The following is a 21,738-nucleotide window of genomic DNA, read 5'->3' as shown; positions in this document are numbered from 1 at the left end:
CTGAAATATTTGCTATCTTGCCCTTTAAAAAAAAGCTTGCCGACATCTGCTCTAGAGTAAACCACCCTTGGAAGAATAACACCACAGTAACCCTCAGAGGTAAGGGCTGTGCTGACTTCTGCTGTACCCAGACCCCCCCGTCTGGTGTATAAGTACTTGGGTTTGATACAGTTAAATTAGGCCTGCTGTCATTTCATTAAAATATAAAGGAGGTTAGTTTTTAACTCTCAGGTTTTTTTGTGATGTCAGAAAACTGCAAATGATTTGAAATTGTGTTGGGAGGGAGTCAATCTTAGGAGGTTTGCTGGTTCTTGAAAAAATTTGGGATCGACTAGACTCTGGTTGACTGGACCCTACATCTTGGTCCCTTCGACTGGCTGTGGCCAGAACAGATGGACTCACCCACAAAAGAACAACTTTCTCTTGAGCTCTGATGAGAAGGGGCTCTGTAGCAGCTGTTGGAGACTCACTGGTTGCAAGAGGGAAGTTAGCCAGTGGGGATGAGCTCCAGACCCCTGGTTAAAGCGGCCTTGTTGGCTCTGTAGACTGGGGTTCTCAGTATCCCTGACAGCCCAACACGCTGGAAGTGCTTCGTAAAGCTGTCCTGGAAGTGACTCATGACAGGAACCTTCTAGGAAGGGCAGTCGTGTGTCTGGAAGAGGTCTTGTGGCGACTCATCTTCTTAGAATGACAACTTTGTAGATTTTATAAAAATGATACGGAACTTTATAAGAAGTTCAAACAATACACAAAAGCATAGAGAAGTGCATGGTAAAAAAAAAAATCAAGTCATGGTATAGAAGTGGATGTTTTACAAGAAAATGTGTTAACCCCTCGTCCCTAGTTTTTCCCAGAAACAGCCAGATACTTACCTTCCAAAGATATTCGCATAGTCTTTGAAGTAGAAGCATTTGTTTCACTTTTCTCTGAATTTGGCATACCGAAGAATCAAGGAGACGGGAATGAAATTGCTGCCCCCTCAGGACCTGCAGACCCGCCCCCACCCCTAACAAGGGAGGCCATGGGTGGCGTCAGGCTTCGCTGCGGACGGTGCTCGTAGGACTCCTACACTCTCTCCCCACTTGTGTCCTGACCTGCTTGCTGTGGGTCTGCAGTGTTTATATTCATCAGACTTGTGACCACAGCTCCCAGTGCTCTTCAGTCTTCTTGGATTTCTGTGGCCTCAGCACCTGCCCACGGACCCGTTACCCCTGGTTTCATTCTTGACTGCTGCCTTTCAGTTTATGTCTTCGCTGGCTGGGTGTTTCAACAGATCGTTTTCTTCTAGAAGCTCCTTGTTCCATAAGTTCTCGTGTCCGTGTGCATATTGGTCTGTGCCTCCATCTGCGGAGACCTTGCCTGATTAGAACGCTACTGGGTCAGAAATGCTAACGTTCTGTGCTGCTCGAGTAGTGAGGGAGAAAGCCGCCAGTCACAAGTGACTCCGGATGCTTTATAACTTCGTTTTTAACCTCTGGGTTTGAGGAGATACGATTTTTTTTTTAAAGATTTTATTTATTTATTCATGAGAGATAGAGAGAGAGGGAGAACTAAGACTCCCTGAAGCAGGGAGCCCGATGCGGGACTCGATCCCAGGACCCTGGGATCATGACCTGAGCCAAAGACAGACACTATTTGAGCCACCCAGGTGCCTCAGATATGGCTTTTTATTAAGCAAAACCTTATTAAGATAAGGTTTTTTATTAGCCTTTAAAAAACTTTGGATATTGGGGCACCTGGGTGGCTCAGTCGATTAAGCGTTTTTTGGCTCAGGTCATGATCTTGGGGGCCTGGGATCAAATCTCACATGGGGCTCCTTGCTCAGCTGGGACTCTGCTCTCCCTCTGCTGCTGCTCCCCTGCTTGTGTGCGCACTCTCTCTCTCTAAAGTAAATAAATAAAATCTTTAAAAAAAAAAAAACGGAACTTTGGATATAGTTACTGGCAATCCATTGAAACTAAGAAAATTGATTCTAAATTAATTCTGTTGGTTTTTCTTAGGGTGGTTCTATCTGAGACTGGGAAATGCTTGACATTCAGTGCAGTAACATCTGTGAAATCTGGCGTACTACTGACTTTTAAGTAGTACTGGTGATTCATGATTTAAAATGTGGCAGTTGCACAGGGTGAAATTTTCTCTTTAGTCAAATTAAGTAGCTGACTACCGTTCGATGTCGTAACCATGCAAGCATATCTCAGATATGGCGGGCTTGGTTCCAGGAAGACTGCAGTAAAGCAAGTATCCCAATAGAGTGAGTCAAATGAATTTTTGGTTTCCCAGTGCATATAAAAATTATGTTTATGCTATACTGTTGTCTGGTAAGTCCGGAATAGCATTATGTGTAAAAAAATATATATACATACCTTAATTTAAAAATATTTTATTGCTAAAACAAAATGCTAACCATCATCTGAGCTTTTGAGTCAGAATCACTGATCCCAGATCAGCACGACAAACATACTAACAATGAAAACGTTTGAAATATTGCAAGAGGTGCCTGAGTGTGACGCAGAGACACAAAGTGAGTAAATGCCGTCGGAAAAGGGACTAGTGTGACACAAGGTTGCCAAGAGTCTTCAGTTTGTTGAAATAAAATAAAAGCATTATCTGGAAGGTAAGTATGAAGAGGTAGGACTGTAGTTGATTATTTTTACAGAACAGACAGAAAAGTATTAGTTACTGATGTTCTTCCGTGGATGGGGTCTAGAAGCTAGCTCTTCAGTAGACATTGGGTAACTGAGAATAAACACAAAGAAAGTACTTAGGGTAGTGATTTGACAGTGCTATGGTACTTACGTCGAGGACGAGCTGGAGAAGATACTTAGACCCGGACAGTTGGCTACAACGTCAGTAAAGACGCCTGTTTCTGACTGAGGGTTTCTTGGTCCACAGATGAAGAAGGAGACTCAGAGCACTGTGGGGCCTTGCCCCAGGTCACACAGCTGGAAACTTTCAGAGCTGGGCTTAGAGCCCTCACTTCCTGATTCCAAAACCCGTGATCTCGCTCTCTTGGATGGCAGTGAGACTTACTTTATTATCTGCCTCCAGCAACACCATCATCCCTTAGGTTAGGGGCAGGGTGGTTTACCTGGTGTCTCTAGGCCAAAGGGCGATGCCCTTGGGTTTGGGTTCAAATCCTGACGTCACCTCTGTGCTCCCATCTCTGCATCTGTGATAACGACTGTCATAGAACCTGCCTGCTGAGGGGAGGGGAAGCCTGAGCCCCATGGACTGCCACACTCGAGGAACCCAGTCGGGTGGTCTTGGTGGGCTGTGGCATGGAGGGCACCGGCCCATGCTGGCTCTCCAGTCTTGCACCCTCCTCCTTTCCGTTGTGAGCGTTAACCTTGGCGTTGTGTTGTCTTTGGGCACGGAGAGAGAAGTGGAACCCTGCCTCCTGTAGGCGTGTGGAGGGGCTGGTCTTGTGTCTCCTGCCTTCATTTCTTTTTTTTTTTTTTTTTAAGATTTTATTTATTTATTAGAGAGCGCACAAGCAGGGGGAGCAGAGGGAGAGGGAGAAGCAGACTCCCCGCTGAGCAGGGAGCCCAGTGCAGGACTTGATCCCAGGACTCTGGGATCGTGACCTCAGCTGAAGGCAGACGCTTGACCGACTGAGCCCCCACCCCCCCACCCCTGTCTTGATTTCTTGTGCCACAGGCCCAGACGACACCAGTCTTTTTATCCCAGGTTTCCCTCTTTCCTCACCTCCTTCCTCATTCTGTTGAAGTATCCTCAGTTTTATTTTAGAAGGCAGAAGCACTGCTTTTCCCAGACTCCTGACCTTGCACTTGGTTGGTAATAGAATTCTAGGCTGAAAATCTTGTCATCTAGACTATGAAACTTTCTGTGTTGGGAAGTTCTCAGTCTTGACCAGGATGTTTAAGTGCAGCCCTGGTACTTGATGGCACTTTTCAGTTTGCACACTTGTGTTTTCTTTCAGCTCTGGTTTTGTTTTGTTTTGTTTTTAATGGACTTTTTCCTCTTGTCTGTCTGTATTCCTTACCTTTCACATTCCTGCTAGGCCAGTTTTCCTCTTATCTTCTCTGTGCTGGTTCTCTCCGAGCTACTTCCTGAACTGTCACTTCTCTCTGCTGGTGGGCTTCCCCCACTTGGTCGTGTCGCCCTCCTGTGCTTACGTCACACTTTCCTGCTCAGACGGTGATTTCTGATCGTTCTGTTCTGTGCTCCCTCTCCTTCACAGTTTGCTTTTTGTCCACGGTTTCTTTTAATTTTATAGAAATAGTAGCCTTCAGCCTCTTGCCATTTGGGGCACCTGGGTGGCTCAGTTAGTGAAGTGTCTGCCTTTGGCTCAGGAGAGCAGGGAGCCCGCTTTTCCCTCTGCCGCTCTCCCCCTGCTTGTGCACGCTCTCTCTCTGACAAATAAAATCTTTTAAAAAAACAAAAACAAAAACCTTACAATTTTTCCTTTGGGGTCATCAGCTCTTCTTTTGTACTTTGTTTCCTACTTGATAAACTTTTTTTTTTTTTAAGATTTTATTTATTTATTTGACGGAGAGAGAGAGAACAAGCAGGGGTAATGGCAAGCAGAGGGAGAAGCAGACTCCCGCTGACCAAGGAGCTTGATGAGGGACTCGATCCCGGGACCCTGGGATCATGACCTGGGATGAAGGCAGCTGATTAACCAACTGAGCCACCCAGGCGCCCCAAGACTTTTTTTTTTTTTTAGCAGCATTAGGGTTACATAAAAATTGGACAGAACTTATAGAGAATTCTCATGTATTCCCTTCCCTTCCACCATCCCCACGGTTTTCCGTTTCCCCCCCATAGCTTGTATTAGAGTGGTGCATTGTTAAAACTGTTGATCCAGTATGAATACATTTTTTTAAAGGTTTTGTTTATTCATTAGAGAGAGAGAGAAACAGAGCATGAGCAGGGGAGTGGCAGACAGAGGGAGAAGCAGGCTCCCCGCTGAGCAGGAAGCCTGACAGGGAACTTGACCCCAGGACCCCGGGACCATGACCCAAGCCAAAGGCAGACGCTCAACTGACTGAGCCCCCCAGGCACCCAGGATTGATACATTATTAACCAAAGTCCACAGTTTACCTTAGCAGTCACTCTCCGTGTTGCACATTCTGTGGGATTTTGAGAAACATAATCACATGTATCTGCCACCGTAGTGTCCCAGAGGGTAGTTCATCCCCTCACAATCCCCTCTGCTCCTCCTCTTAATCCCTCCCTCCCTCCAGCCTCTGGCCCCACCACTCCCTTTACTGTCCCTGGAGTTCTGCCTTCTCCAGAATGTCATAGAGCTGGGGTCACAGTGTGCAGCCTTTCCATGGCTCAGTAGCTCATTTCTTTCCAGCACTGAAGAATAGCCGCTGTGAGCCACTGTGAGCACTGAAGGACATCGTAGTTGCTGCTGAGTTTTGGTAATTATGAACACATTGACTTATTTTTAAGTAGTGTAGTCTGCGGTCACAGTAATAGATCATCAAATCAGTATTGAATTTAGGAATTAAGTCCATCCCCTCATTTTTCACATGGTTGACTTCGGGGCAGTATCTGCATGTGTGTGACGGGGTGGGTGCTGCAGGAGGCCTGTCGTGCTCCCTTCACAGAAGCAGACATAATGCGGAGATCGGAAGCCCTTTTTTAGGGGCATCACTGTATTTCCTGGAAAGGTGGTTTGTTTATTATTTTTCTGTTAACCTTAAGCAGCAGGAAATAGAATTTAGCTAGTTGCAACTTGTGGCAATGTGTCTTTTTGGAGAAACAGAGGGCAGACACACCTTTAGTATGATTGATTGCTGAACTTGAAGTCAGCTGTGGCTTCTGGACCTGCTTCTCTGACTAATGCACGTCTGGGTTTCCCTTTGATCTTCTGGGAGGTGAAGGAATTGGGCTAGGACCTCACACCTCAGGTCTCTTTTCCCACTGCTTGCTTGCTTCTGGCTTTGCTAGATCTACCCTTTGTTGCTGGTAACAGTATGCTGTGTCATTTCTAGTTAAAGCTTCTTTTAATGGTCTAAACCAACCAGGTGACTTGAATTAGTCTAGTAATGAGCTATTAATTGCAATTTTAATTAAGATGATTATAAATTCACACATAGTTGTAAGAAATCACCACACTTGACCTGGTTTTCCAATGGTGACATTTTGCCAAACCGTAGTTTACTACCCTAACCAGGATAGTGATGTTGATACAGTCTACCAGTCTTACTCAGATCTCCCCATCTTTACTGGTGCTTACTCGTGTGCTCGTGGTGACGTCTGTGTGGCGTTAGTAACCAGTGCGGTCCACCGCTGGACGCAAGATACTGGAATTCTCAGGACACAGGCCACCCCGTCCCACTCACCTCCCATCCTTGACCCCTGGCAACCAGCAATCTGTCTTCTGTTTTTAAAATTGTATCATTTCCAAAATCCCGTCATACAGTATGTAACCTTTTGGGATTGGCTTTTATCTGCTTGGTGCAGTTCCCTGCAGGTTAGTCCCAGTTACACGTCAGTGCTGGTTTTGCTCTGGCTTGTGAGTAGTATTACATTGTGCACGTCTGTACTGCGGTTCAAGGACATCTGCACTGACCCTAGTTTGGGGCGGATACAAATAAAGCTGCTATGAATGTCCTGTGTAGGTTTTTATGTGAATCGGTGTTTCCTTTTCTTTTGGATAAATCAGCCGGGAGCGGACCTGCTGGGTCCTGCGGCAGGGGTGTGCCAGGTAGTTTTCCAGAGTCGCCTTGACCCTTGGAACCCGCTTCTCCTCTGCCCTCCACTTTCGGGCAACCTTGTATAGACGACTTTGCATTTGCTGGAGTTTCACATCTGGGACCCCTGCATTCTCTTTTAGGTCTAGCCCCTTTCACTCAGCAGCATGCTTGAAGCGTCGTCCACGGTGTGTGCGTGCCATGGTGGCTCATGCCCTTCCTGCGGACCAGTGGTCCACTCTGCAGGGAGACCCCTTTCTGTTTATCCATTCACCTGGCGATGGACATTTGGGTTGTTTCCAGATGTTGGCTGTTGTGAGTAAAGCCGCTGTGAACGTGAGTGTGTGCGTGTTTGTGTAGACACGTATTTCCAGCTCATGCAGGTAAACACTGTACTTCGCAGAGGAGCTGCTGGGTCGTATGGTGAGTGTATGTTTTCTAAAGGGTTGTACCGTGTCCCATTTTCAGTGTTAAGGAGAGTTCATGCTGCTCACACCCTTGCTAACACTTGGTATATGGCCCATCTCTTCAGTACCTACCGTTCTGGTAGGTACGTGGCAGTACCTCGTTTTATCCTGCATCTCGACTAATGACGAACATCTTTGTATGTACTGTTGACCCTCTGTTACTGTGGCTATATGTGCCTTCTGTATTGCCACACAAATTTCGAAATCGTTTTCTCAATTTCTGCAAAAAAGCCTGCTGGGCTTAAAGTTGAGACTGTGTCGAACGTACATCAGCCTGGGAGATCGACAGTCTCGGCCTTCTAACCCACGAGCGCGGTAAAGCCCCGCTTTTCAAGGTCTTCTGTTTCCCTTGGCAATGTGCAGCTCCCAGTGTAGGGTCTTGTATGTCTTCTGTTAAATGTTATTCCTCAGGAATTCATGGGTTTGGATGCTGCTGTAAATGAAACCTGTATGTGATAATATTTTCCAGTTGTTTACTGCTCTCAAAAATATAGTTGTTTTAAACATTTATATCCTGTGACCTTGCTCAATTCACTTATTAGTTGTAGTTGGTTTTTTGTTTAGTTGTTTTTGTTTGTTTTTTTGTCAATCCCTTAGGATTTTCTGTATAAACAACCAAGTCATCTGTGAATAGGGACGGTTTAATGTCTTTTTGATTTTTTTTTTCTGTTGCAGTGTTCAGGGTCCTAGAACTGGTGAGAGCAAGCATCCCTGTCACGTTCTGATTTAAGGGAAAACCGGTATTTCACTACTAAGCATATCAGCTGTAGGTTTTTGGTTCGAGGTCCTTTATCAGACCGAGGAAGTTCCCTTCTATTCCCAATATACTGAGAATTTTTTAAATCATGAACTAGTGTTGGACTCGCTGCGTGCTTTGACGAGTCTTTGAGGTCATCATGTGGGCTATCTCATTTGTTCTATAATATCTGGACCACAGTGGTTTGTTTTGAAATGTTAAATCAGGCTTGCCTTCTTGGGATAATTTCTACTCAATTAGATTCAATTTGCTAATATTTTGTTAAGGATTTTTTTTTTTAAGATTTTATTTATTTATTTGACACAGAGAGAGACAGCCAGCGAGAGAGGGAACACAAGCAGGGGGAGTGGGAGAGGAAGAAGCAGGCTCCCAGCGGAGGAGCCTGATGTGGGGCTCGATCCCAGGACCCTGGGATCACGTCCTGAGCCGAAGGCAGACGCTTAATGACTGAGCCACCCAGGCGCCCCACATTTTGTTAAGGATTTTTATGTCTGTGTTTGTGACAGATTTTTTTGGTAATGTCTTCGTGACGTTGTGCGGGCCTTCAAAAACAGGAAAAGTTCCCTCCTTCTCTGTTTTTGAAAAAGTTTGTCTAAGATGGATGTCTTTCTTCCTTGGATATTTGGTAGAAAAATCATCAAGGCCTGGAACTTTGTTTGTGGGAATGTTTTCAATTACAGATTCGGTTGTATTAATGCATTTAGGACTATTCAGATTTTCTAGTTCATCCTGTGTTAATTTGGGTAAATTGTATTTTTCAAGGTATTTATCTGTTTCATCTAATTTCGTGGCATAAAGTTGTCCATAATTTTCTCTATCATCTTTTTTGTGCCTGTAGGGGTCCGTAGTGATGACCCCTCTTTTTTTCCTTCCCCGTGTCACTGATTTCTGTTCTTTTTTTTCCTTTGGTCAGCTGTTGATCAATTCCGTTGTTGTTTTCAAAGAGCCAGCTTTTGGTTTTGTTAAATTTCTCTATCATTTATCTGTTTTTTATTTTGTGATTTCTGCTCTTTATTATTTCCTTCCTTCCTTCCATTTCCTTTGGGTCTGTCCTGCTGCTTCCTGTGTTATGAACTTGAATCTTAGGTCTTGGCTAATTTGTTATATTTTATTATTCAATTCAAAATAACTTTTCTTGTGATTTCTTCTTTGAGTTATACGTTATTTTAGCAGCGTGTTGGATGATGTTAAATACTTGAGGTTTTTGAAACGCCTGGGTGGCTCATTCGGTGACTTTAGCTCAGGTCATGATCTCAGGGTCGTGAGATCGAGTTCCGCATCAGGTTCTGTGCTCCGGAGGGAGTCTGCTTCTCTCTCTCCCTCTGCCCCTCCCCCAGCCCATGCTCTCTCTCTCTCTCTCTCTCAAATAAATAAAATCTAAAAAAAAAAAAAAAACCACCCAAAAAACAGGGGCACCTGTGTGGCCCAGTTGTTAAGTGTCTGCCTTCGGCTCAGGTCATGATCCCAGGGTCCTGGAATCAAGCCCTCCATCAGGCTCCCTGCTCAGCGGGAAGCCTGCTTCTCCCTCTCCCACTCCCCCTGCTTGTGTTCCCTCTCTTGCTGTCTCTCTCTGTCAAATAAATAAATAAAATCTTAAAACCAAACACATTCTATTAAAAAAATACTTGAGGTTTTCTTAGGTATCTTACTGTTGGGTTTCTAACTTATTCTGCTAAAGTCGGGGAGCACACTGTGCATGACTTCAGCCCATTAAATTTATTGAAATTTAAAGTCTAACACGTGGCATGTCTTGGTGATTTTTAAAAAAACTGTTCATGGGTGTTGGGTGTCCCATATGTATCAGTTAGGTCACGGTGGTAGGTAGTGTTTTTCTTGTTTTGTTGTTGTCGTGTGTCCATTCTGTCTGTTCCGGGGGGGTGGGTGCTAAGATTTTTACAGCTGTGGCTTGTCCGTCTCTCATTCTCTCAGCACTTGGGTTACAGTGTTTTGAGGCTCTGTCTTTAAAGTGTGTAGTTGGGTCTTGAGTTTTTCTCCATTCTGACAACCTCTTCTTTTTATTCGACCTCTTAGTCTAAAGATCATTTCCCTTTTTCTTTTAGCTTTTTAGCTGCACTTCTTTGGATTTTTTATTTCGAGGCTGCTCTGGAGACGACAATAAGCACAGTTTTTAGTCTGCGTACTAGGGCGGTGCTCTAGCACTCTGTGGGTGCGGTTGCAGACTGAGCCTCTGCTCCCCACACCCCTTCTGTTATAGTCGGATGTGTTGTCTGTGGCCCTCATGGCCCCCCCCAGTGCTGTTGTGACTGCTTGCCCAAAACAGTCGTATGGAATCAGGTCCTCCAGCTCCGCACGTGGAATCCTTATTGATACTTTTTGATGTTTTCTTCGTGTTTTTCTTGTAGATTAGCCTACCATGGCCGACCAGAGACAGCGCTCGCTCTCCACCTCTGGGGAATCACTCTACCATGTTCTGGGGCTGGACAAGAACGCAACCTCAGATGACATTAAAAAGTCCTATCGGTAGGAGGGCCTTGTACCTTGTGTGCTTTGATCTGCGTTTACCAGGACCCACTGCGGGTGTTTCCCGGCTGACTCCATATGTAACTGGGAACCCTTAGGTCCATCTTTGTGTGCGGACTGTGTTCCCTTATAGCTTAAAATTCTTGGCAACAAAAATGTAACACTTTGTAGACAGTACACACTGTCTGCCCTGGACCTGCCCGTTCCCCTCGGGTCTGAGCCTGCTCAGCAGATGGGCCTTTACTCCTTTCCACGGCTCCTCCCCGTAGCCTTCGGATGGAGCTGTCGACCCCTGCCCTTCAAGCCGCCCTCCTTCGTGTCCCTCCCCCTGTGTACTTCTCACACCAGGAGAGAAGAGGCCTCTTGCAGCCCTTGCTCATCACTGTATTTGGCAAAACGTGCAGTTAGCCTGCGAGGACACTAGAGGTCAGCAGTAGGGTTTGCCTCTGAGCTGTTGAGAGAGGGGTGGGTTGCGGGCCGTGCCGCAGCCGCTGCCTCCCGGGTAGCCCTCGCGTGGGGGGGACTCACTCGTCAGGCCAGGTCAGAGCCAGGTTTGCCCCGAGACAGCTGCAGAGGGTTCTTCTGACTCCGACATTCTCGAACTCTGTGCAGAGTTGGGAAATGACATGTGATGGAGAAGTGCTTCCTGCACGGGGCCCTCCCTCTCACAGATGAATGTGGAATGAGGGACAAAGAAATGGTTTTGATTTGCAGGAAACTTGCCTTGAAATATCACCCTGACAAGAACCCTGATAACCCAGAGGCTGCAGACAAGTTTAAGGAGATCAACAACGCCCACGCCATCCTGACGGACGCCACAAAAAGAAACATCTACGACAAGTACGGCTCGCTGGGGCTCTACGTGGCCGAGCAGTTCGGGGAGGAGAACGTGAACACCTACTTCGTGCTCTCCAGTTGGTGGGCCAAGGTGAGGGGAGCAGGCGGCCCCGCGCCAGCTCCGGGTGCCTCAGGAGAGCCTCCTGCCTGGTAGGGCTTTGGGTCTTCCAGGGTCAGGGCATTTGGTCCAAGTGCTCTGTGCTCCTGAGACACGGTTTCCAGGCGTATGGAAGCCTTTTCCCTCCTCGTGTGTCAGTGCGGGGCCCAGCCTCTGCCGCCGGCTGCACGTCGCTGGCTCGGTAGCCCGTGTGCAGCCAGCCCAGCACCGAGCCAGCCATGTCACTTTGCTCTCCTGAATCACTGTACGATCTTAAACAGATCGGAAGGGAGCTGTTCCATCACGTTGTGGGTAGATGTTTTTGTCATTATGAGGGAAGACTTGTTTGAAATCTGGCTCGAGACACTTTAGACGTATCATTTATTCTATTTTTGAACATTTACCCTTGTCCTCAGTTTACCCCAAGCACGTGTCGTCGCAGGCGCCGGGCGGCCGGTGTGCGCGGTGAACCCGGTAGCCCTCCCGCCTATGTCTGTAGTCCCTTTTCTTGGAGCGAGTGAGCTCTGTCCCTCTGTCTTCCTGCTCCCAGATCTGCAGAGGGTCTCTTGGCCCGACAGACCATCCCCCCCCACCCCCCGCTGCGGCCCCCTGGGAGCAGCCTTGGGCTGGGCGTGGGGTGGGGGGGTGGTCCTGGAAGCCCCGCGGCCAGCGCCCCTCTGCTCCCCGCGCAGGCCCTGTTCGTCGTGTGCGGGCTGCTGACCTGCTGCTACTGCTGCTGCTGTCTGTGCTGCTGCTTCAACTGCTGCTGTGGGCGCTGCAAGCCCCGGGCACCCGCGGGCGAGGACGCCGACTTCTACGTGTCCCCCGAGGACCTGGAGGCGCAGCTGCAGTCCGATGAGCGGGGTGAGTGCCGGCCCAGGGCCACGCGGGCGCGGGGCGGGTCAGGGCGGGTCCTGAACCCTGTCGACCTGTCTTGTCAAACAGGAGGGCACTGACACTGTGCGGGAGTGTTTGTGGTGGCGGCTGGGACTGTTGAGGTGTGAACGTGGACACTTGAGGTAAAAGCAGACGCAGAGGGCCGTCCCTACCCGCGAACTGAAGCGGCCACAGTTCCGCGGGACCAAGCAGGTGGGGAGGGACCGAGGGCTGGTGGCGACCTGAGGAGACTGAGGAAGGTTGTGCCGGGGGAAGGTCCGCAGATAGCCTATCCCCGCCGACCTCTGACCCCGGTGCAGTGGCCAGGCGACGGAGCATGGACGGTGTTGCTGGGGGCCACACGTGCGCTCCTGAGGCCCGATGGCACGGCCGCCGCCCTCACACGACGAGCATGTGTGTGCTTGCTTTGCAGAGGCCACAGACACGCCGATCGTCATACAGCCAGCGTCCGCCACAGAGACCACCCAGCTGACGGCCGACTCCCACCCCAGCTACCACACCGACGGGTTCAACTAAGTGCAGGAGCAGCCGCGGTAGAGGGCAGCGCGGCAGCCGGCCACTTCACCCTTAGAATCATGGACTGTAGTCACAGAGATGGGGAGGAGGGCAGCCGCCGGCCCACCGGGGCCCTTCCCACCTCTGTGCCCGCCCACCCGCCCGCCCCCACCACGTGAAGTGCGTCGCATGCAGTATTTAAAGCAGTTTAGCTACGGTCTTCTTCTTCTTTTTCTGTTTTCTCCTTTTTTAATAGCATGTATGGGGTTACGTTCCATGTCTGTCTGTGTTGTGGGCGTGCCACGGCGTGACCGCATTACCAGACAGTGGAGCCGCCTCGGGGCTTTCAGTTCGCTGTGCCGACCGCGGCTGCGTGGTACCCCCCAGCCAGGCAGGCTGGGCTGGGAGGGGTGGCTCCTTTCCCCTGTGCTGGTGGGGGCCGGAAGCAGGTGCTGCCTGGCGGGAGCTCTGGATCTGATCCCCCCCCCCCGCCCCCATGCTTGCCAGCTGTGTGGGCACAGGCAGAGGCTCTGGACGCATTGCTGGGAAGGAGCTGGTGTGTCCTCCCTTTGCCCGGTCCCGTCAACTTTTCCGTGGTGTTTGTGCGGGTCTGTTTACCTTGGTTGCTTGGCCTTGTGGCAGGGTTTTTTCCATGGGTAAGTTTGTTGTGGAAAGTGTGGGAGGCTCTGCTGACCCCAAGACCACGTTTTCTACCTGGGTGCAGTCTCGGTCTCCTTGTCACATGGTCCTTTGAGCGTGTTCCCTCGCCAGGCTGTGGGAGGTGTATCTTCCATGCTCCCACACTGTCTCCCGGCCACGAGCTGGATTGATGGGGCCACATTCCTCCACCTCCTCTCCCCTTTGGCCACCCTCTACATTCCTTCAGGCCCACCTGGCCTTGTGGTCCTTTCTGGACCTCTTAAGAACCACAAGCGGTAGCAGTGACCCGGTTTGTTGTTGTCAGAGGGGCCGACAGTCCAGGTTGCTGGTGGAGCATGGCTGAGCAGCCCTGGGAAGCACACGTGGGGAGCACAGCCCTCTTCTCTGTGCTTCCCAGAGCTCCTAGCCACCCCACTGCCCTTCACCTGTTCCCTTCAGTCACCGTCGATGGTTCAGGCAGAGCTAGAGACGCCAGGTCCCTGGAGGAAGGACCAGCCGGACCAAGGGCGCAGCCTGCTGCCCTTGGCTTGTGGGCCAGCAGCCTGACCGTGGAGCCCCCGCTCACTCACCGTTGTCTTGAGCAGCGCCTTCTGCGAGCTGTTGGAAGTCAGTCTTTCTTGTCTGTGTCCCAGAACTCGTGGGTGGTGCCCCTGCTGCCGGGGACAAGGAAACGGCTTACGATGTGCCTGTGCCGGCCCAGAGTTCACAGTGGCCTCCACACCCCCAGCAGCACTGGACGTGGTGTGGCTCCCTGCTGGACCCGCTCTGGTCACTGGAGACCCGAGTGGTTTCTGAAGAACGAACCTGAGGGCTGCTGCTGAGTGTGTCCTGCGTGTCCGGCAGATGAAAAGCAAGGAGGACGATGTCGGCTCTGACGCGCACTGTTTCCAGCACCGCCTCTCCCCAGCCCGCCCGCCCGCTGGGCCTCGGCCCTTGTCTCCCACCCACAGCTCTGCCGAGAGCAGGTGCTTGTTGACCCGAGAGGGGCTGAAGGGACAGCAGTGTCCGTGCAGAACGTGGACAGGCTCCGAGCGCAGTGCTGGGTGTGGCCGGCTCTGGTGGAACGGCTCCCAGGTCCTTGGGCAGGTTTTTGGTTCCCCCCCTTTCGTTTTTGTTTTTGTTTTTGTTCATTAAAATGATCATGAACACATTCAGTGAGAGGGAAGATATGCACTATGCTCTTAAATTAGAAATAATTTGCTAAAATCAGACGTCATGAAAGATAAGAAGTTCGCTACGCCACCCTGGGAAGAGGTAAGAGCGCAGAGCCGTCTTCTGTACCAGCCCCAACAGCAGCAAGGACACAGCCTTTGTGACGTTTCTGAAAATAACTTTCGGAGCTGTTTTTCGCTGGCATGGCCAAGAACCAAGTTCAAAGCTTGGACTTCAGGTACCAAGGCTCCCCCTGCGGGGCCACTGCAGCTCTGTGGTCAGGAACCCTCAAGGCCCAGCACACGAGTGTGAGCGAGTCCTCGACGGGACCTTGACAGAAACAGGCTCCGCAGGGGACCAGGGTGTGGGGAGAGGGGCAGGTCTGGAAGGGTGTTGAACCCAGGCTCCTGTAGAATTTGTAAAAACGAAATAAATCATGACAGTGATGTTAACCCTTAAGATGGTGGTTGATTGCCTAAGGCCCAGGGACCCCAGGAACCAGACAGGCCCAGAACTCTCCCTGCCTGGCCCTGAAGGCATTTCCACCTGGTGACTCAGAAGCGGATCCCGTTCCGAAGTCGGCTGTGCTCCCTGTCAGCCCCAGTTGCATTTCCCTTTTTCTTGAGTGGTCTGTGTATTTCCCTGGTGAGCAGAGTTGCTGAGTGTGGAGGGGCGCCCTGTTCACTGGTCACGTGGGGGCGACCCTCTGCTTGGGGTCTCACTCTGGGGCTGCCCGGAGCCAGGGCCATGTGTGGCCAGGGAGTGCTGGGCCAATGCAGGCTGAAGCCCGTGCCATGTCGCAGAGTGCAGGGCTCGCCCCGGGAGGGCCCCAGAGCAGCCAGTGGCCAGCAGGAAGCATGGGAGGGCCCTGTGAGGTAGCTGCTGGTGGCTGCTGGCCTGTACATTTCTGTTCCAGCTCAGTGATGTGGTTGGTCTTCTCGTCTTCCCTTTGGCTTTCTTCTACTTTCAAACTGCTTTAGATATTACTGCTCAGTGTGTGTGAGCCTTCCTAGTTCCCCGGTCAGTGCCGCAGGGGAAGAAGCTGCAGTGTGCTGTGCTTAGAGCAGGTGGCCTTTCCACACTCTTGGCCACCCAGCGTGGCCACGGGGCTCCTGCTTGGGGAAAGGCCGTTTCGGGACTGTTGCCATGCGTTCTGAGTGCAGGTGGGCCGATCGGGTGAGCTTGTGCTGGAGGAGTGCCCACTGGTGCAACTGGCGGTCTGGGGAGATGCGCGGCCTCCCGGCACCCGGTCCTTGAGGTGAGACCGCCAGCAAGTGGGGTGGGCGCTGGCACGCAGGCAGAGCTCGGGGACCTGCCCCGTCCTTCCCTGGCTTTCAGCATATCCCACCAGAGGGATGGGTGTGAGGATGGAGAGAGCAGCTGATCTCATTGCTTTCTCAACATGCTGAGAGCTGAGCCCATGTGACACAGGACCGCCCTGTTCTGGTTATTTTGGTTGTGAACCCTCCTGTGGAATCGGCAAAAGCTACATTCTTACTGTCCGTACGAGCACGGTTGGCAGTGTCCGTGCTGTAGGTGTGGGCAGTGCGTGTATCTCTGTGTGTACATATGTGTATATGTGTATATATCACGCAGCAGGTGTGACCGCTGCTACCCAGCGGCCACAGCGAGTACAAGAGAGTCGGCTCCAAAACGCCCTTGGGTTTCTTGGTGAGTCGGGTGGAGAACAGGGTCTCGGCAGCAAGCTCCTTTGCCGGGTGTACAGAAGTAAACAGCGGGCCGGTTGTGTGCCTGGGATCGGTGTGGACGGCCAGCGGAGGTGCCTGCGTGCACTGCGGTGGCCTCCTCCTGCCAGCGGCATCTTCTCCCGGGGAGGGTGCCAGGGCTACCGAGGGGTGACTGTCACAGGTGCCACACCCGTCCCTGGGGGCCTACCTGTCATGCTCACCTGACCCCCAGGTGAGTGCCCTTTTGCAACATCTAGGTGGCTGGAAACCCTTCCCTCCCTTGTCACATTAAAACCAATTTTCTGAGCATCAGATACAATCAGTGACAAAGGGCATTCTAAAGGGGGCTCTGTCCTGACCGCAGGTCTGCCTTGGGGGAGGGGTCCACTGGGAAGGAGCAGGGACCACACAACGCCATCCTCCAGGAAGGGGCTGGGCTCAGGGTCCTCCAGGCGGTACCTTCTGGTAGATTTTGTTTCCCTAGAAAATGGAACAATGTTTCAAGCTAAGTGAGGGGACGCAGTTTACACTGAAATATATATATTGTTTTAAAATACTAAATGCATATGCATGGCAAGCAACTGTCCGTGCGCTGGTTTCTGGTTTCGTCCTGTTGCTGGAATCCCACAGCGCTAGGTGGGTGTACCTCTGACCCCGACTCCCATGTGCACCCCTGAGGGCCCGGCTGGAGGGTTAGGGTGGTCCGCGGTGATCTCCGTCTCGTACGTCTGAATGTTGACCTTAAGATAAAGATAACTGTTGTAAAATAAATGTTTTCACTGCAGACCAGGCACGTGTCTCATCAGTGACCCCCGCAGAGTCCTTCTCTGGGGGAGTCGTGCATGGAGGGGCAGGGGTCTCATTCCCGCCTGCCTGGCCCAAGTGTGGACAAATGCCCGTGCGTGGTTCTGTTTTCACCTCCTTTGTCTAAATACCGCAAACGGAGTGAAGAAAGGGTCCTCTAAGCCCAGGGTGGCTTGGACTGTGGGTTCTGCAGCCCTCCCGGGCCATGCCCTTGCTTCCACTCTCCCTCCTGCCCACCTCGCTGACTGTCGTTAACGCCTCGGAACCACGCCCACCACCCACACCAAAGGGGCATCACCGGCTCTCGTCCTGTCACAACGTAAGACGGCCGGGCTGCAGGGGTCTGGCACAGCATGCTGGCCTGGGCCTGAGCCCTCGGCTGATAGCACAAGGTAGGCGAAGGGTGACAGCAGAGTCCCCTGGGGGGGTGGCCCTCACACCTGGGCTTGTCCCACTGCCTGCTCCACCCAGGGCATCAGTGTGGGCACACTCGGCCAGGATGCGACTGTCACGTCTGCCTGGGTCACACCCGTGCCAGCGGCGAGCCGGGGCTGCATCCGGGGCTGGGAGGGCCAGATGAGAGGGTGGTCATGACTCCCAGGGGTTCTGAGAGAGCGGAGTAGGGCCAGGTCACAGCCTGGGGTTTCTGGCCCCACGGAAACCACTTCCAGGCCTCTCTTTTCTCTTCCCTGAGATAAATGTCTAGTTGGACTCTTGCAGGAAATGCCGTCTCTGCCTCAGGGCATGTGTGTCCCTGGAGGTTCTGCACGCATTGGGTGGGTGGGGTCCTGTCCGTAGGCGGGGCCTGACCTGAGACTTGGTCCCAAGGACCCTGGCCTCAGGTGGGGGGAGGCCACCCGGACTCAGGAGGCCCCGTGGGTGTGACCATGTGCCAACCCCAGGTGCCACCCTCTACACCCTTTCAGCAACAGTCCCTCTCATGCCTGGGATCCCCTGGGGTCAAGGTGCTGGGTCTTCTGCTCCCTCAACTGAACTCAGGGCAAGGCAGAAACTGTGAAAAAATAAAGCAGCATAAAAACACTAAGAATGATGCAACAGGCACCTTGAAAGCAACCCCTCATCTAGGACGCGTGAAGTCTGTGACTTGGACTTTCCATGAAGGACAGAATGGCTGACGCTGAAGACCTTCGCGTGTCTCCCCCACCCGGTGTCCCCTCCAGCGGCCGCCACCAGCCTGTCGCCGTCCGCATCCAGATGTATTTCATTCCTGATTTCATTGATTTCTGAAGCTTTGCACTGTACTGGGCCGGGGTGAGTTTGGGTTCAGCCTGGGCTTTCCAGCAGCCGCCCGGCCGAGGTGCAGTCGATGCCCCAGGCGGGACAGCACACGTCCTGGGGCCGAAGGGCAGGTGCTTGCCGGTCCCGGTGGCTGAGGACACGGCTTTTCAGGTCTTAGCTGCTGACCAGAGCGGGCGGCGGAGGGGCGTCCCCGGGCACCATCGCCGGGCACGCGCGCCCCAGACCGCCCCCGGCGGCTGCGCTGCCCCAGCGGGAGGCCCGTCGCCGCCCCACCCAGACCTCCCGCGTTGTTCTCTGCGGGACTCGCACAGCGACTAGGAACGAGCGCCAAGCCTTAACGATGGGACCTCGCTCCTCCCCCCCGACCCAGGGCCGCGACACCTGTGCCCTGATCTAGGGGACCGCGGGCCACGGGCAGGGGGCTGGGTAGCACTTCGGGGAGATTCCCAGGGTCCGCGCCCCCGCGGCCAGTCTCGGAACTCCGGGCTCCTGACGGAGGTCGTGGTCGCCGTGTGCCGACGGGGGTCCTAGTGCGCGGCCCCCTCCCTCTCCCCACCGCCCGCGAGGAGCGCGACCAGGGAACCGCGGGCCACCGCGAGCCACGCGGGGCAGGTGTTGGGGCGCGGAGGGCGTGGACACCGAGAGAGCTGGGGGGCCTGCCCGCCGCCCGACCCCGTCACCATTTGCAACCACCTACGACAGAAACTGGAGGGGGCGCGCGGGGCGCAGCGGGGGCAGGGGTCTGGGGACCCAGGGCCCCAAGGCCATGCGCGGACTCCGTCTGGCTCCACACGGCCGCGGCAGCCACTCGACGAGAGCCCCTCGTGCAGCCCCGAGGGCCAGGGGCGCCGAGACCAGCGCGGGCAGGACGCGGGGGACGGGCCGCCGGGTCTGGAGGGGTCCCCAGCCCTGCGCCGGAGGGGAAGGCCCCGGCGGAAAGGACCCTCCAAGTCGCGGACACCAGGCTCTCTCCTGCTTCAGAGGGGCCCCCTGCTCCTACTCAGACCCTGCTCAGCACCCCAGCTCCCCCGCCCTCTGCGCACAACTCCGGGGGGTCTCCGAGGCCGCTCGCCCCCACGCGGGCCCTCTCCGTCCGGGCCCGGACACGTGGTGCCCGGGCGGGCCGGGTTGGGGTCGGGGCGCTCCCTCCGCGGCTCTGCCTGCTCCTTGACTGGGGGGCGCAGTGGGGGGCGCAGCGGGGGCGGGGAGGCCCGGGAGGGGCGGGGCCGGCGCTAGCTCCACCCCGGCCACGCGACGCCGGGGCGGTTCTTGGGCCCCCGCTGCAAGCGGGGTGGTGACCAGAGGAGTCCAAGCACCGGCGCCCCAAGCCAGGCCCACCCACCTGCAAGCCGACCCCGGATGTGCCGCTCCTGAAGTCGGTGTAGCTCCCACCCCAGCCCTTCCTCTGGCCCCAGCCTGTGGCCGTCAAGGAATGGGTCCCCGTGCGCCTCCGTGTGCGAATTACCCCCTTCTTGCTCTTCTAACCCAAGCCCATCCCACATCCACCCGCTCACCACTGCCCTTTGCACCTCTGAATCTCCTGCTCAGACCAGCCCCCAGCTCAACCTTGCTGAGCCTCGAAGTCCCCGGCTTCTGTGTGGTTTCCGGCCGCCTCCCGCCCTCTTCCAAGGATTCCCCCTGGAGCACTTGGGGCTCAGGAATGCGGGCAGGGCATCTTCCAGGATGCGTCGGACTCCGGGCGCCGCTGAGGCCCCAGACCCTACTGAAGACAGCCTGCAGGACCTGCTCCACTTAGTGTGACAACCACATGTGCCCAGTGCTGGGTCTGGGGCCCCATCTCGCGGCAGCCCCCCCGCCCCCGTTTCCAGCTTCCCTTCCTGCCTCGTAGGATCCGTTGCTGGGGAAGGGGTAGCACCTCGCGGGCTGACAAACCTGAGATTGACCCTGGAGACACCATTCTCAGGCTGGACAGTCCTGGAGGCGCTGCCCAAGGACCGCGGCACGGCCCTCTGCAGGCCTATGTGTCATGGGCTTCTGGACTAGGGTACAGGGTGGGCTCCAGGTCTGCACCCCACCCACCTCTCCCCTACGGAGCCCTGAGGATGTGTCCAGGCTGTAGCTCCATCTCCCCAGCTCCCCTCAACTTCTCCCCCATGTGCCTGCCCTGCCCTTCCCCCCAGCTTCTGCTGAGCCCCAGAGGAGCCCAGATGCCCAGAAAGGCAGCCCCAAGGCCACCTGGCTCCCAGCCCCCCGTCAGTCTGACAGAGAGTTTCCTAGGGATGGGCTCGTCCACCCCTGGAGGGCAACGCCCTAGCCTTCTCCCCAGACTGGATCCCTTGATGTGTCCAGTAGCTGCGCTGTTACCCCAGGAGAGTCTTGGATCTCGGCTCTGGTCCTATCTCTGGGACTAGGAGGTTCCCAGGGGCTGGAGGGATTACCCCTTCCTTTCGCTGGTACCCTGAACACCCTCTCCCAGTACTGCTTGGAAAGTGACCCATTTCTACCACTGCCACAGGGGCCTGGCCGGAAACTGGCTCAGAAGTCCCCAGCCTATGGCCTAGCCTCCCCAAGTTGGATGAGCAGACCACAGCCTGAGGGGGCAGGTCCTCTGGTTCAGGCCTCCTGCCTCCCGATCCCGCCCTGGGCCCCCAGCTGTCCTCCCCCAGGGGCCGGTGGCTGAGTTGGGTGGGGGCAGCTGGGCCGTTTCCTTTCAGCTGCATCTGTGCACCGCGGCCCGTGAGATGCGTGTGCGTGTGTGGGTTGAGTTTATTCTCAGGGAGCTGGTCAGCCCCCAGCTGGAATAAGGGAGGCCTCCAAGGAATGATGACCTAGCCTCTCCCTGGCCTCTCCTTAACTGTTTGCCCTGTTCCTTATCTGGGAAGACCTGACTTGACAGAAAGACAACTTCCCAGCCTCAGGGCCCCGGCACCCCTCCTAAGCAGGGCCCGGCCGGGTTCCCAGCACACAACACAAGAATGACAGAGTGAGTGGGGGCTCTGGAACATGGGAGAGGGGTCCACTCACCAGCTTGGGCAGGAGAAGTCCCTCCTGCTGACCTTTAGGCCCTGTGTTCATTCTCTGCCCCTGGTGTCTGGCCACCCCTTTGGACAAGCCTCCTGCCTTTATCTGCCTGCCCTTGGCCTGGCCCCCACCCAGTGACTTCCTGTCCCCGCCCCCACAACAAGCTTTTCCATGACATGGCCTTTGGGGAGGGCGGGGGACCAAGGAGACAAGGAGGGCAGGAAAGAGGCAAGACACAGGTCTGGACCACAGAGGGGTAGGGAGACTGGGGGTGCCAGTCTCGCTGCCCAGAGGTCTATATCACGCACACCCCACCCAGGCAGGCCTGCCACAGACAGGCTGTCTGGAGGCCGCCGGAGAAGCCTGCCTTCGTCCTGAAGCCCTAAAGCAATGAAGGCAGGGCTGGAGGTGGGTTTCTGCCCTGAATAGCACGGCTGGCCCGTGGATGCTGTGTGGCCATCTCCCCTGCAAGTGGGGCTTTTGCCAGTGGTGG

General features: G+C 53.9%; 1 protein-coding gene and 1 long non-coding RNA gene across 3 annotated transcripts in view; one reads left to right on the top strand and one right to left on the bottom strand.

The window, feature by feature from the left end:
• Positions 1–16,989, top strand: part of DNAJC5 (DnaJ heat shock protein family (Hsp40) member C5) — a 36,139-nt gene extending 19,150 nt beyond the window's left edge. The window contains exons 2-6 of one of the 2 annotated variants that reach the window (XR_015720868.1): positions 10,256–10,373; positions 11,088–11,301; positions 12,000–12,171; positions 12,253–12,326; positions 12,617–16,989. Coding sequence is in view for 1 of the 2 variants with exons in the window: in XM_045794397.2 (XP_045650353.1) it covers positions 10,267–10,373; positions 11,088–11,301; positions 12,000–12,171; positions 12,617–12,720 (597 nt within the window). In the remaining variant the exon portion in view is untranslated. The remainder of the gene's footprint in view (positions 1–10,255; positions 10,374–11,087; positions 11,302–11,999; positions 12,172–12,252; positions 12,327–12,616) is intronic. The other variant, XM_045794397.2, reaches the window with a different exon arrangement.
• LOC148108009 (uncharacterized) lies at positions 16,329–21,608 on the bottom strand. The gene is made up of 2 exons (XR_015720869.1): positions 21,249–21,608; positions 16,329–16,939 (listed from the first exon to the last, which is right to left on the bottom strand). It is a non-coding gene; the product is annotated as an uncharacterized LOC148108009 (long non-coding RNA).
• Positions 21,609–21,738: the final 130 nt, after the last annotated feature.

Source organism: Ursus americanus, chromosome 22 (assembly GCF_024610735.1).
Source record: "Ursus americanus isolate L20-20 chromosome 22, mUrsAme1.1.p, whole genome shotgun sequence".
Classification (NCBI taxonomy): Eukaryota; Metazoa; Chordata; class Mammalia; order Carnivora; family Ursidae; genus Ursus; species Ursus americanus.
This window is presented reverse-complemented; position numbering and strand designations above follow the sequence as displayed.